The 12,786-nt window shown below is 52.1% G+C and overlaps 2 protein-coding genes across 2 annotated transcripts; one reads left to right on the forward strand and one right to left on the reverse strand.

The window, feature by feature from the left end:
- The first annotated feature begins 1,860 nt into the window (after positions 1 to 1,860).
- LOC135421665 (glutamine amidotransferase-like class 1 domain-containing protein 3, mitochondrial) lies at positions 1,861 to 7,338 on the forward strand. The gene is made up of 4 exons (XM_064670289.1): positions 1,861 to 2,180; positions 3,997 to 4,168; positions 4,947 to 5,148; positions 6,599 to 7,338. Exons 1-4 carry the CDS (start codon positions 2,073 to 2,075, stop codon positions 6,789 to 6,791), a joined length of 675 nt encoding a protein of 224 aa, XP_064526359.1. The 5' UTR covers positions 1,861 to 2,072; the 3' UTR covers positions 6,792 to 7,338.
- A 687-nt stretch (positions 7,339 to 8,025) lies between these two features.
- LOC135421667 (centrin-2-like) lies at positions 8,026 to 12,684 on the reverse strand. The gene is made up of 5 exons (XM_064670290.1): positions 12,561 to 12,684; positions 11,089 to 11,247; positions 9,823 to 9,951; positions 9,019 to 9,156; positions 8,026 to 8,590 (listed from the first exon to the last, which is right to left on the reverse strand). Exons 1-5 carry the CDS (start codon positions 12,606 to 12,608, stop codon positions 8,501 to 8,503), a joined length of 564 nt encoding a protein of 187 aa, XP_064526360.1. The 5' UTR covers positions 12,609 to 12,684; the 3' UTR covers positions 8,026 to 8,500.
- Positions 12,685 to 12,786: the final 102 nt, after the last annotated feature.

Consider the following 12,786-nt stretch of genomic DNA (forward strand, 5'->3'; position numbering starts at 1 on the left):
TTCACCCTCCTGGAAGAGCTTTGAGGCAAAATCATCCTTCCCAGCCCTCTTCCCAAGAATATCAATGCCAGGGGTTAATATCAGAGCCTGGATTAAAGCCAGGTGTTAGTATCAAAGCCCAGATTAAAGTCAGGTGTTAATATCAAAGCCCAATGTCTCCACCACAATAAATGTGGGCAGATGCTGCCACCCAGGATGGAATAACCCTGCTGAGAAATGTTATTTATCACAAATCTCTATTGCAGGGAGATCTTTAGGGCTGACACATCTGTTGAAACAGAAACAAGCCTGGTTTGTCCACTTACACCAAACCAATTAAACTAGTAAGGGGAACCAGCCCCATCAGTTTGCAACAGGCAGAGCTAAACAATGTGGTTTGCAGCAAGGAGATTGTTTAAATCCCCAACCTCTGGCTATCTCTGTTCCATCACTAACAGGACTGCTCCTGGACCAGCTGGAGGAAGAAGCTGGAGTTGCAGCATAATTCAGCTGGTTTTTCATGCAAGAGGAGATAATACACCTCTAAACCATCGTTAGAATTCCCTGGATAACAAAACAAGCAGCAGTGAAAATGCTTTGGGTATCTTTAATGCATATCTCACAGTTTAATTCATGTTCTGGGCAATAAAAGTAACTGAGAGGCAAAGCCTGTGGGACTGCAAGTCCTCTCTCACATGTTTTTTGTTCCTGCTTGTACAGGTGCCCAAAATCCCTCATTTTGGGACATCCATGCAGTAAATGAAGTCATGAGCCTGCTCTGAGTAACCAACTTGCCAAAACACTGGTTCATCACCCACAGCAGGTACTTCATGTCTCTCCCAAATCTGACAGAGCCCCAAGGAACGTGTCTTACAGATAACCCTGGAAAACATTCTGCACTCTTCTTGCAGAGGTATTTTGTTCTCTCATGAAGGATGGGAAGTCAGCCTTGACAGGGCAGTTGTTTCACCAGGCCAAGCTGAGACAGAGATCCAGGGTCTTCTCAGGTGTGAGCAGAGCAAGGGCAGGGAAGGAGGAGTTTCAGACAATGTTTAATCTGCTGCCAGTGCCCCTCCAGAGCTCAGGGCTCTGCCAGTTCCTGGCACCACTTCCCTGCCAAATGGAGAGGTGGGGCTGTTGAGGAAGAATCAAGTTATTCCTCTCAACAACACTCTCAGGTGGGATTTTGGGGTGTCCTGTGCAGGGCCATGAGCTGGACTTGATAATCCTTGTGGGTCCCTTCCAGCTCAGGATATTCTATGACTTTTTGACCATGAATTTCTAACCTCGGGCCAGGAACAACTACAGCTGAGTGCAAAACATCTGCCCTCGAGACGGGGGATCTGAGGGAAAGAACATTCAGAGTCAGAAAAGGAAATCTTGGGGTTAAGCCTGAGGCAGCCTATGCAGTGTTAGGGTTTAAAAAATGGGGTCCAGAGAGGAATTCACTGGCTTCAACACTTGCTCTGGGCAGGCTCCCTTTGACACCACCTCCTGTGCAAAGGTTTTGGTGCTTTAGTCTGAACTAGAATGGAAAATCAAGAGCTGAGAAGGAAAAACACAGCTGCTCTGTTGGGCACGTCACGTCAGCTGGGGCTGCTTTGCAGACAACGTGCTGGGAGGAAGATCTGTGAGGGAGCAGCCAGTTGAGGAAACAAATAATATTTACATGCCCTGCCTGTGGAACTGGAAATAAAACCCTCCTGCCAGCGAGAAATTCAGGCCAACCCTCCTGGCCCCACCTGCTCCTGGGGGAGGGATCGTGCTATAAAAGACTCCGGGTGGTGAACAGAGCTCACAGCAGCGGCCCGGGGCTCTCCAGGGAATCCTCCTGGGGCACAGAGCTCACAGCAGCGGCCCGGGGCTCTCCAGAGAATCCTCCTGGGGCACAGAGCTCACAGCAGCGACCCGGGGCTCTCCAGGGAATCCTCCTGGGGCACAGAGCTCACAGCAGCGCCCCGGGGCTCTCCAGGGAATCCTCCTGGGGCACAGAGCTCACAGCAGCGGCCCGGGGCTCTCCAGGGAATCCTCCTGGGGCACAGAGCTCACAGCAGCTCCCCGGGGCTCTCCAGGGAATCCTGCTCCGGTGCTCCATGGGGAAGAGGGTGGCTGTGGTGCTGGCTGGCTGTGGGGTCTACGATGGGAGCGAGATCCACGAGGCTTCGGCTGTGCTGGTGCATCTCAGCAGGGAGGGGGCACAGGTAAGAGGCTCCTGCCCCAGCTCCAGCTCTTTTTGCCCCTCTCTGCTCCTCAGTCTTCTCCTCCTTGTCTCCGAGACAAACCACAAGCTCCCCATCGCTTGCAAATCATGAGTGAGTGGAGTCAGAGGGGACAGCAGAGCACGGGAGCTGTTCCAGTGAGCCTGGAGAACTCCCTGCTCCCTGCACAGCTCTGCTGTACCACGGGCTGGGCTTGGATCTCTGTGCTCAGTGTCTCCAAACTCTTTCCCAAACAGACTTTCCTGACTGCCTTCTCTATTCTTTTTTTTTTTTTTTGGCTTGTATTCCCTCTTTTCTGCTCCGCTGTTTCAGTTTAAAAGACTGTTATTGGTTTGGGCTCTTTGAAATCCAGCTTTTTAAAACCTCAAAGGTTAGAAGCAAAAATCGAATCAGAGAATCACAGGATGGTTTGGTTTAGGAGGGACCTTAAAGATCATCCAGCTGAACTCCCTGCCATGGGCAGGGACACCTTCCACTATGCCAGGTTGCTCAGAGCTCCATCCAGCCCCGTCCTGAGCACTTCCAGGGATGGGGAGTCCACCTCTCTGATGAGAGAATAGACAAGTTCTTATGAGTTGAATTTGGGAGGGGTAAGAAAAAAAGGCAGCTCTAATATACTATTAGTCAGGAGAGCCACACGGTGAGACTGGAAAAGGAGGGAGGGAGCCTGTGGAAAACATCACACTCAGCTCTGAGCTGGCCACGTGTCTGGGGCAGAGCCGTTCCCTCGGGAATGGGAATGGCTCTGTGGGACACAGGGGCACAGTGGTGATGTACTATTGAGGACATGAACCCAATTCCACACCCTTCCACCTCTGCCTGCTCCGTTCGGTTCAGAGCTGGGACTTGTCCAAGCGTTTTCTCCTCAGGGTGTAATTTTGCCTCTTTTCCTCTCCTCGAGTCGCTCCCCTCCTGCCATTTCCGAAGCGGCGGGCTCGGAGCACGTCCTGCCTCATCCCTGGATCGCCGGGGGCCTCTAGTGGAGGAAACTCAGGCGTTATTCAATCCCTGCTTTCATCGGGAAACAGGGATGTCTCAGCTGGAAGGGAGGAGAGCTCAGCACCTCCCTCCTACGTCCCCCCCTCGGGGAGCTGCGGAGAGCCACGAGGTCTCCCCTCGGCCTCCTTTTCCCCAAACTAGACAAGCCCAAAGTCTTCAGCTGCTCCTCCCAGGACGTTCCTTCCAGCCCTGGCACCGGCTTTGCCCTCTTCGAGCTCCTTCACATCCTTCTTACACCGTGCAGCCTGGAATTGCACGGGGTGTTCAGCCCCAAAATCCTTCCCCAGCCTGTTTGCCACCCTCCACTCTCAACTGCTGCATGTGAGCTTGGAAGTGCTGGAGGAAGGGGAAGCATTTTCTGGAAAAACACTCTGGCTTTGGGAAAACAGTAGCTGGGAAGAGGAAACTCCGTGTCCCACCTCTGAGGGAGGCACATGGTGGGACAGCAGTTCCCACAGGGATCCACTGGCTCTGTGGGGCAGCTGGGACGGGGCTGGGGCTGCCCCAGTGAGGGGGATTCATTGGGATAGGGATGGAAACCTCCAAGAAACAGCTTCACCAAGGGCTCCTCAGCCCCCAAAACAAGCAGTGTGGGCTCCCTGCTTTGCCCCTGGGCAGAAGCTACAAAAGGCCTCTCTTTCCCTCCTCTGCCTGATGCCAGTATCAGATCCAGGTGAAGGTCACGGTATTCCCCAGCAAAGTCCTTTCCTAACCAAGTCCCTCAGCACCCGCTCCCTGTGACCTTCCACACGTTTCTCCCTCATTCCTGAAGGATAACAGCCCTTTCCCCTGTGCCCAGGCAGAGGTTTTTGCCCCCAACATCTCCCAGATGCACGTGGTGGACCACGTGAAGGGGCAGCCGACGCCGGAGCAGCGCAACGTGCTGGTGGAAAGTGCCAGGATAGCCAGAGGGAACATCAAGGATCTGGCTCAGCTGGATGTCAAGGGGCTGGATGCCCTGATCATTCCAGGTAGGACCTGTGTGGGGCCTGCATGTCCACAGCCTTGGGAACAGCTTAGGTAAGCCTGGAATGACACGGGAGTCATGGGCTGGACAGGAACTGGAAGCAGGGATTGGGAGGACAGACATGGCTTGGACTCGGATCAAAAGAGAGCATGGCAATGCCAAGCTGATCCCAAGAGGAGAGGGTACCTGCCAACTGAATGATCCTCTGTGCCATCCAGAGGATCATTCCCTGAATGGAGAACTATCCCTTTCCTCCTTCCCGGGAGAGGCTGGGACAGAGAGGGGGGGTCAAAGGCAGAAAGCTTGGTCAGTCTGAGTCTATCTCTAGTGCAAGTGGGATTCCAGTGGGATGGATGAGGCCTGGAGCAGGGATTAAGAGGGGAAATGTGTCAGTGTGTCCCCCCAGCATTCAGGAAGGAGCTGTTGGGTGAAGCACACACCCACTGGAGCACTGGAGTGGAAGCAGGGGAGGTGCTTGGGTGTCTCAGCCCACAAAGGTTCAGGACCTCTGTTTTTAATTCCATTATCAACACTGGACAAGGGCTGCCACCCCCCACGTCCAGATTAGCATTCCATCCTGCAATCCCTGGGAAAAGCCCTGCTGGGATATCACCTCCCAGCCTAATCTTCTCTTCCCCTTCCTTCTCTTCCCCTTCCTTCTCTTCCCCTTCCTTCTCTTCCCCTTCCTTCTCTTCCCCTTCCTTCTCTTCCCCTTCCTTCTCTTCCCCTTCCTTCTCTTCCCCTTCCTTCTCTTCCCCTTCCTTCTCTTCCCCTTCTCTCAGGTGGCTTTGGAGTGGCCAAAAACCTGAGCACTTGGGCCACCCAAGGCAAGAACTGCAGCGTCTGCAGGGAGGTGGAGGACGTGCTGAGGGCCTTCCACGCTGCCCACAAGCCCATCGGGCTGTGCTGCATCTCCCCAGTGCTGGCAGCCAAACTCTTCCCGGGCTGCGAGGTGACAGTGGGACACGACACCGAGTGTGAGAAGTGAGTGACACACTGGGGCTCTCAGGGGGGACTGGGAGGCTCCAAGTTTATTAGGGAAGGCCCTTGTTGAGCTCCAGGAAACACCCCCCCTTCCTCCTCAGAGACAGACCTGGGGGTGGGGGATCCAAGCCCAGCCTCAGATGATGTCAAATTTCAGGAATTATAGAGGTGTGATTGAATCACATTGTCCCGCAGGTTTTAATGGTATTTAGATCAATATTTTAATGATATTTATATCAGAGATATTTATATAAAACAAATTATTAATTATGACAAATGAAGAGAGGGAAGACCTTGATCAGAATTATTTGCTACACAGGGCAAAAGCTAAAAAATCCTAGTAGAGTAAAATATAGCATAAAATAGTGGGGTGCACTGTGTCAAAGGAATTATATTCCAAAAGAAACAATCACTAAGTGGAGATTGAGGTAACTCACCACACACTGATCATGGGCAGGTCTTTCAGCCAGGGCAGGGGGTGGAACTGGATGGGCTTTAAGCTCCCTTCCAACCCTGGGGAGTGACCATGAAGAGATGTCCCCGTTCCACAGGAGAAGCTCCACACACTCCAAGAAAGCCTGTGGGAGAATCTGCCATGTCACAGTTGGACTGGGCTTTTATGAGGTGATGGGCTGCCAGTCCTGTATTCCCAGGCCATCTCTCAAATCCTGCCTCAAGGGCCTGGAAGACTTTTACCATTTCTCAGCAGATCAGAAGGAATGACCTCGCACCAGATTTGCTGGCATTGTTATTTTTGTGTTTCCACAAGTCTGATGGAAATAAGACACTTAATTTTTTAAAGTAAAGCTTAAATTGAGACACTTCATTTGAAATACAGTCCTATATTTGCCTCCCCCGTGCATGTGGCACCTCATGGACCCAGGGTAGGAGAGACACCAGAGCACTGACTCCAAGTGAAGCAGATCCAAGGTAGGAGCAGGATGGTGGCACAAGCCTTGGAGTGTTAAGAGAGGGAGTTAAAGTGTCCTCAGTCCTACAGGAAAGCTGTGGCTGAATCCTCTCAAAAACCCCAAACCTAAACCTAATTGTTGCCCAGAGCAGCAGTTGTGGCTGCCCCATCCCTGGAAGTGTCCAAGGCCAGGTTGGACGGGGCTTGGAGCAACCTGGGCTAGTGGGAGGTGTCCCTGCCCATGGCAGGGGGTGGGACTGGATGAGCTTTAAGCCCTTTCCCAACCCAAACCAGTCTGGGATTCCATAAACACTAAGTCTGGCATGGGCAGAGTTAAGCAGTGGAACATCAAGGGTTATTTTGGCTTTACTTCAGATGTTTAACTCTAATCTGGAGGTGTTCCCTGTTCTGTAAGCCTGGAGAACCTCCTGTGGCAGGAAAAGATCTGGCTCCTATTGAGCAGGTTTTGAGCAGGGACCATCATCTCTTTTCTCTCTCAGCCTTCATCTCAGGGTGGGTTTATCCCCTCCTCCCTTGCAGGTGGCCCTATGCCAAGACGGCCGAGTGCATGCGGGAGCTGGGCTGCAAACACGTCAACAGCCACGTCACCGAGATCCACGTGGACCCCAGGAACAGGCTGGTGACCACCAGCGCCTTCATGTGCAACGCCCCCATCCACGAGATCCACGACGGCATCGGGAACATGGTCAAGGAAGTGGTCAGGCTTGCCTGAAGGCCACGAGGTCCAGCTCCTTCCCCTCTGACCCCCACGTGTCACCAGGAAAAGTGCCACCCAGCTGGAGCTCTGCCCCCTCCCTGCCCTTCCCAGAGCACCGGCGGCTGTGAGGAGGGACAGTCTGGAGTTGGGGTGTTCTGCCACGGCAAACTGGCAGGAAGGGGGGTGTGGGCACACACTGAGCTGGCACAGAGTCATGGAATGGTTTGGGTTGGGAGGGACCTCAAAGCCCACCTCGTCCATGGGCAGGGACACCTTCCACTGTCCCAGGTTGCTCCAACCTGGCCTGGGACACTCCCAGGGATGGGGCAGCCACAGCTTCTCTGGGCAACCTGTGCCAGGGCCTCCCCACCCTCACAGGGAACAATTCCTTCCCAATATCCCAGCTAACCCTGCTCTGCTCTAGCTTAAGGCCATGCCAGGTTTCCCCAGGGCTCCAGTTCAGTCCCCCCAACCCCCAGCTCCCAGAACAGGTGAATTGTGGCAAAAGGAAGGAACATGGTTCTGCTCCCAAATAAAACCTGCTGGTTTTCCATGGGCTGAACTCTGCTGCTGGTTCTCCTTGCCCTCTGGATCAGGATGTGCTCTCAGTGCCACTGGTGGGCCAGGGAGGGGGAAAAAATCCAATTCAGTATCAGTATCCAGGTCTGGTGGGAAGAGGAGGAATTCTGGTCTGGTATAAACAGAACCAGAGAATTCCAGGTTGGCAGGACCTCAAGGCTGAGCTGGCCCAGCTGCCTGCCCAGTTGGATCTTAAAACTCTCCCAAGCTGGGCCATCCAGCACTTCCCTGAGCAGATATTCCCATGGCTGATTGTTCTCATTGTGAAAATTGTCCTTGTGTCCCTTGGGAATCTCCCCAGCAATAACCTGTACCCATTACCCCCATCTTCTCCACGCCCCCCTTGTGCAAAGGGAGTTTCCATCTCCTCTGTATCCACCCTTTAAATATCAGAGCATGGTGATAAATTGTCCCCTAAACCTCATTTTCCCAGGGCTGAACAAGCCCTGTTGTCTCAGCTTTCCCTCCCAGGACCTGGATCACCTTCTCCACCTCGTTTTTTTTGCAGAGTGGGGATCAAAACTCTTTGCACAACTGAAAATAAGACACTTTACTTTAAACACAATCACATTTGCAGCCACTGAACGTTCCTGCAAACACAGGGAGCTCTCAGCTCTGGCACTTTTCCTTTGGCAAAGGGAGTTCTTTGACCACGTGAACTGAACATGAGTTAAATTGCAGCAATTTATTTACTTTGTTTGGAGTTTAAAGAACATCCTAAAAAGGGGGGAGGAGATAATCCCCATAAAACACGTTATAAAAAGCTGATCCCTGCAAATATGAAGAGTTCACTGGGCTCAAACTCCCAACTGCTGGGGAACAGAGATTGACCCTGGCTGCTTTTGAGTTCTCTCTTTACCAAACTAGAATGGTTTGACAGATTTTTTTTTTGGTCAGAAAAGGATCTGAATCCTGCCCCCAAAATGTGATTTGTGCACTGAAAGCAGCATAAACATCTCCCAAGCACAAAGCAGCAGCAACCAGCATGCAAACAGGCTGGGGAACTGCTCACAAACACCTTTAAAACCATCCACTTGGAACAAAACTGGCCTGGGTTTTTTTATGCTGAGTCAAAACAAAGAAAGGACTGGGGAAAAAATGAGGCATCCACACAATGTGTGCAAAGGAATAAATCCAATTGTGCTTCAGTACAGGCTGGTCTTCTTCATGATCCACAGGAATTCCTGCTCGTCCACTTCCCCATCCCCATCTCTGTCTGCCTCATCGATCATCTCCTGCAAGAGATGGGTGAGCAGGAGTCAGATGGGGATTGGAATGATTGGATTCAGCAGGACTGGAACCAGTTTTTGGTAAGCTGTACTAACACCGGAGGGGACGGTGTTCCCTCAGTGTCAGACTTGCTCCGTGACAAAATATTGCCCCAACTAGACATTCATTTGTTTTTCTAAATATACTTATGCAGAAATCTGTCTCAAAAAATATGACAGGAAATTTCCTGGGAGAAACAAAGTGCTTGGAGCAGAGTTATTCCCTTTCCATCACTCTCAGAAAGCTGCAATTCTACTGCTGCTATTTGAACCATGTGGGCTCAACCTCAAAATCCACGGCTGGACACAAACTCTTCCACTCCTACCGGGAAAAAGGGGATTTTCCTACAGCCCCAGCACGAAGATCCCACTTCCCTCCCCCCCCAGGTACAAACCTGCAGCTCCTCATCTGGGAGGTTTTCCCCCAGTTCTCTGGCCACACGTTTGAGGTTTTGGAAGGAGATTTTGCCGGTTTCGTCGTCGTCGAAGAGTTTGAAGGCCTTGAGAATTTCCTCTTTGGAGTCTTTCTCAGCCTTAAAAAAGGAAGGAGAAGGAAGTCTGAAAGGAAAAATAAGGGGGAGTTGTGTCGTAGGGAACACTCCAAATAAAGTTATGAAAGATCTGATAGACTGAGAAACCCTTAAGAGTAAATTTAAAGGAGTTCCAGTCAGCAGGAATTACACGTAAAGGCTGAAGGGAGACAGAGACACAGCCAGAATTCCAGGGAATTTTTTCTCTCTCCTAGCCAGCCAGATGTCTTTGGGATTTCACCACGAGGATCTTGGTTTCACTCAACGTATTTGAAGATTTTTAAATCCAGAGATTTAATCTGTAAGTAAATCAGAGTTCAAGAAGAGAAAATACCCCCACGTCACAGAAAAACACTCCAACAGCTCCACAGCTGCATTGGATCTGGGAGAAAAGCCTGGATTTTTCTGGGAGAAAAGCAGGTTTTCCCTTTTCTCACACTCAAAAAAACCCCCCTCATTGCTAAAGGAAGTTGGGAATGATACTGTTATTTCAACCTTTCCTTGAAAAATGAGACAGATTCCAGGATGTTTGTCCTTGAAAAATGAGACAGAATCCAACTTTCATATATTTAGTTGAGATTAAATAGTGCTTTAATCTCCCCCTAAACCCAAAAGGAGATGAATCACACATTAAAATTGCCTTTAATTTGATTTTTACCACTTCCATACCATTTTCTGGGTCATCACTGCCAAGAAGTCATCAAAGCTGATCTTTCCTGTCCCTTCCTTGTCGATGTCTGAGATCATTTTCTTGATCTCTTCTTTTTTAGGTTCAAAGCCCAGGGCCCTCATGGCCACCTGGAAGGACAAAATCAGTCATAAATCCTACAAAACCAGTTACAAACCCTACAAAATTATCAACAAAGCCACAGGGTAGGGAATAAAAAACAGGTGAGCTTCTGCCACATCACGTCACAACGTTCCGTGTCTGAAGGAAAACAGGGGCACATCAGGATGCAGAAAACAGGGATAGAAACATTCCTATTCTGGAATTGGCCTTCAGTTAATTCAGGAATTTCCTAGCCATGCTTTTGCCCCAGCTCAGGACAGGGAGGGATTTGGGATTTGGCTGTATCAGAGTCTTGGGAGAAATGTTTGCACCGAGAAAATTTGGATTATTTGCTGCTCTTAACTCCCCTGTTTTGGTTGTATAATCAGCTCATTTTTCGCTTCAGTGATAAAAATCTCTTTCAATGACTGTTGGGGGAACATTTCCCTCCTTTGATAAAGAGACAAGAGGCAGGTTTGAAAACAGATCTGCTCCCTGTGGTCTTAGGGAACACAGAAATCCAGGTAGGAAATGAGAGGGACAACTCCTGGAAGCAAAATAAGTCCTGATTTATTGATGACTCTTCTTCCCAAAAGAAGAGGGTGGACTAAAAGGGGTTTGCAATGAATAAAAGCAGGAAAATGAATGACATTGGTGGATTCCTCAGCTGGGATAATTTAATAAACAAATAAAGTGAAATCCTCAAGAAGAGGGAAAAAACACTTTTTAAAAGTGCACAAACCGTTTTTAGAGGTTTTAATAATAAGCAGAAGCAGCATGAAATCCTCAAAAAGAGGGAAAAACACCTTTGAATTGTGCACAAACCCTTTTTTTGAGGAAGGAAGAAGCAGGAGGAAGGAGGAGGAGAAGGAAGAGAAGCATGAAATCCTCAGCAAGACAAGAGCACCTTTTTAATGTGAACAAACCCTTTTTTTGATGTTTTACTGACAGAGAAGGAGTCAGGACAGAAAACACAGAGCTCTCCATGAATTTTGGGGAGCCTGGGCCCAAACACACCTGGGAACAGCAGGAAAGAGCTGCAATAATGTGCCCTTTTACCAAGCCGGGTTTTATGCTGGGAGGAGGAGGGGCAAAGCAGGGCAGTCGTGTGCTGTCGGAGGTGATTCCGGTTTCTAACACCGGCAGCCCTGTGCTTCCAGCCGCACCTTGAGCTCCTTGACATGGATGCTGTCGCTGCCGTCGGTGTGGAAGAGCTCGAAAGCCTCGCGGACCTCCCGCTGCTGCCCCTCGGACAGCTCTGCCTTGGGACTCGCCTTCTTCCTCTGGGGAGCGGCCCCCAGCGCCGGCTTCTTACAGCTGCAGGCCTTGGGACAGCACGGGGGTCAGGGCAGGGGGCCGGGGGACTCCTTACAGCCCCCTCAGGGCCCCTTACAGCCCCCTAAGCACCTCACAGCTCCCTCTGTCCCCTCAGGTCCCTCACGGCTCTCTCACAATCCTCACGGACCCCTCAGGTCCCCTTACAGCCCCGTCAGGTCCCTCACGGCCCTCTCAGGTCTCTCACGGTCCCCTCAGCCCCTCACGGCTCCCTTAGTCCCTCACAGTCCCTCAAAGCCCCTCACGACTGCCTCAGATCCTTCACAGCCTCCTCAGACCCCTCACGGTCCCCTCAGGTCCCTCACAGCCCCCTCAGTTCCTCACAGCCCCCTCAGTTCCTCACAGCCCCCTCAAGCCCCTCACGGCCCCCTCAGATCCATCATGGCCCTCTCAAGTCCCTCACAACTCCCTCAGTCCCCTCAGGTCCCTCACAGCTCCCTCACCTCTCTCACGGACTCCTCAGGTCCCCTCACAGCCCCCTCAGCCCCTCATGGTCCCCTCAGGTCCCCTTACAGCCCTCTCAGACCCCTCATGGCCCCCCAGGTCTGTCACAGCCCTGTCATGGCCCCCTCAGCCCCTCACAGTCCCCTCACATCCCTCACGGTCCCCTTACAGCCCCCTCAAGTCCCTCACAGCCCCCTCAGGTCCCAGAGAAGCTGTGGCTGCCCCATCCCTGGAAGTGTCCAAGGCCAGGCTGGACATGGGGCTTGGAGCAACCTGGGCTGGTGGGAGGTGTCCCTGCCCATGGCAGGGGGTGGCACTGGATGAGCTATAAGGTCCCTTCCAACCCAAAACATTTAATGATTCCACACATAGGTAGTGTGTTATCTGGGAGAAAACATTCCAAGGGGGACAATCTGCCACCCAAAATATGTCTTCTATGAGGGATGGCTTTGATTCTGTGATGCTGTGACTTAAGCCAAGGCTGGGAGCCAAGGCTCCCAGTCCAGGAGCATCCCGGCAGTGTTTCCGTGCAGTTGTTATCATTATCCAGCAGTGCTACAGGAGGGATCCAGGAGTGATGTCCCTCATTAACACTGATCCAGACAGGAAGACTCGTCAAGCAGCCCTTTATAACCCAGTCCCCTCACGGCCCCTCAGGCCTCTCACAGTCCCCTCAGTCCCCCTTACAGCCCCCTCAGGTCCCTCACGGCCCCCTCAGGTCCCTCAAGGGCCCCTGAGCCCCTCACGGCCCCCTCAGGTCCCTCACAGCCCCTCACGACACCCTCAGGTCTTCCAGGGCTCCCTCAAAGCCCCTCACAGCCCCCCGAGGTCCCTCTCCCCCGTCACACCCCCCACTGACCATCCCGCCGCCTTCACTCCCGGCGGCCTCAATGCCGCGTTCTCCCATTGGCTGCCGCCCCCCACGCCGTTGCCACGGCAACGCACTCCAATTGGCCGCGGTCGGGGCGGAGCCAAGGGGGGATGAATGAGCGCGTGGGAAAAGGCTCCTCCTGCTCCCAGCGCGATTGGCCGGAGGGAGGAGGCGGCGGGCCAATCAGCGCGCGGGAGCGGGCTGGCGCGATGCT

The sequence above is a fragment of the Pseudopipra pipra genome, chromosome 13, assembly GCF_036250125.1.
Source record: "Pseudopipra pipra isolate bDixPip1 chromosome 13, bDixPip1.hap1, whole genome shotgun sequence".
Taxonomy (NCBI): domain Eukaryota; kingdom Metazoa; phylum Chordata; class Aves; order Passeriformes; family Pipridae; genus Pseudopipra; species Pseudopipra pipra.

What these genes read in the sequence shown, in the direction of transcription:
- LOC135421667 (XM_064670290.1), bottom strand. Translation starts at nt 12,608, where the DNA reads ATGGGAGAACGCGGCATTGAGGCCGCCGGGAGTGAAGGCGGCGGGATG. An exon ending in GGAGTGAAGGCGGCGGGATG is followed by an intron (nt 11,248 to 12,560) that starts GTCAGTGGGGGG and finishes TGCTGTCCCAAG; the next exon opens with GCCTGCAGCTGTAAGAAGCC. An exon ending in TCCCAGATGAGGAGCTGCAG is followed by an intron (nt 8,591 to 9,018) that starts GTTTGTACCTGG and finishes CATCTCTTGCAG; the next exon opens with GAGATGATCGATGAGGCAGA.
- LOC135421665 (XM_064670289.1), top strand. Translation starts at nt 2,073, where the DNA reads ATGGGGAAGAGGGTGGCTGTGGTGCTGGCTGGCTGTGGGGTCTACGAT. An exon ending in TCAGCAGGGAGGGGGCACAG is followed by an intron (nt 2,181 to 3,996) that starts GTAAGAGGCTCC and finishes CCCTGTGCCCAG; the next exon opens with GCAGAGGTTTTTGCCCCCAA. An exon ending in GGATGCCCTGATCATTCCAG is followed by an intron (nt 4,169 to 4,946) that starts GTAGGACCTGTG and finishes CCCTTCTCTCAG; the next exon opens with GTGGCTTTGGAGTGGCCAAA.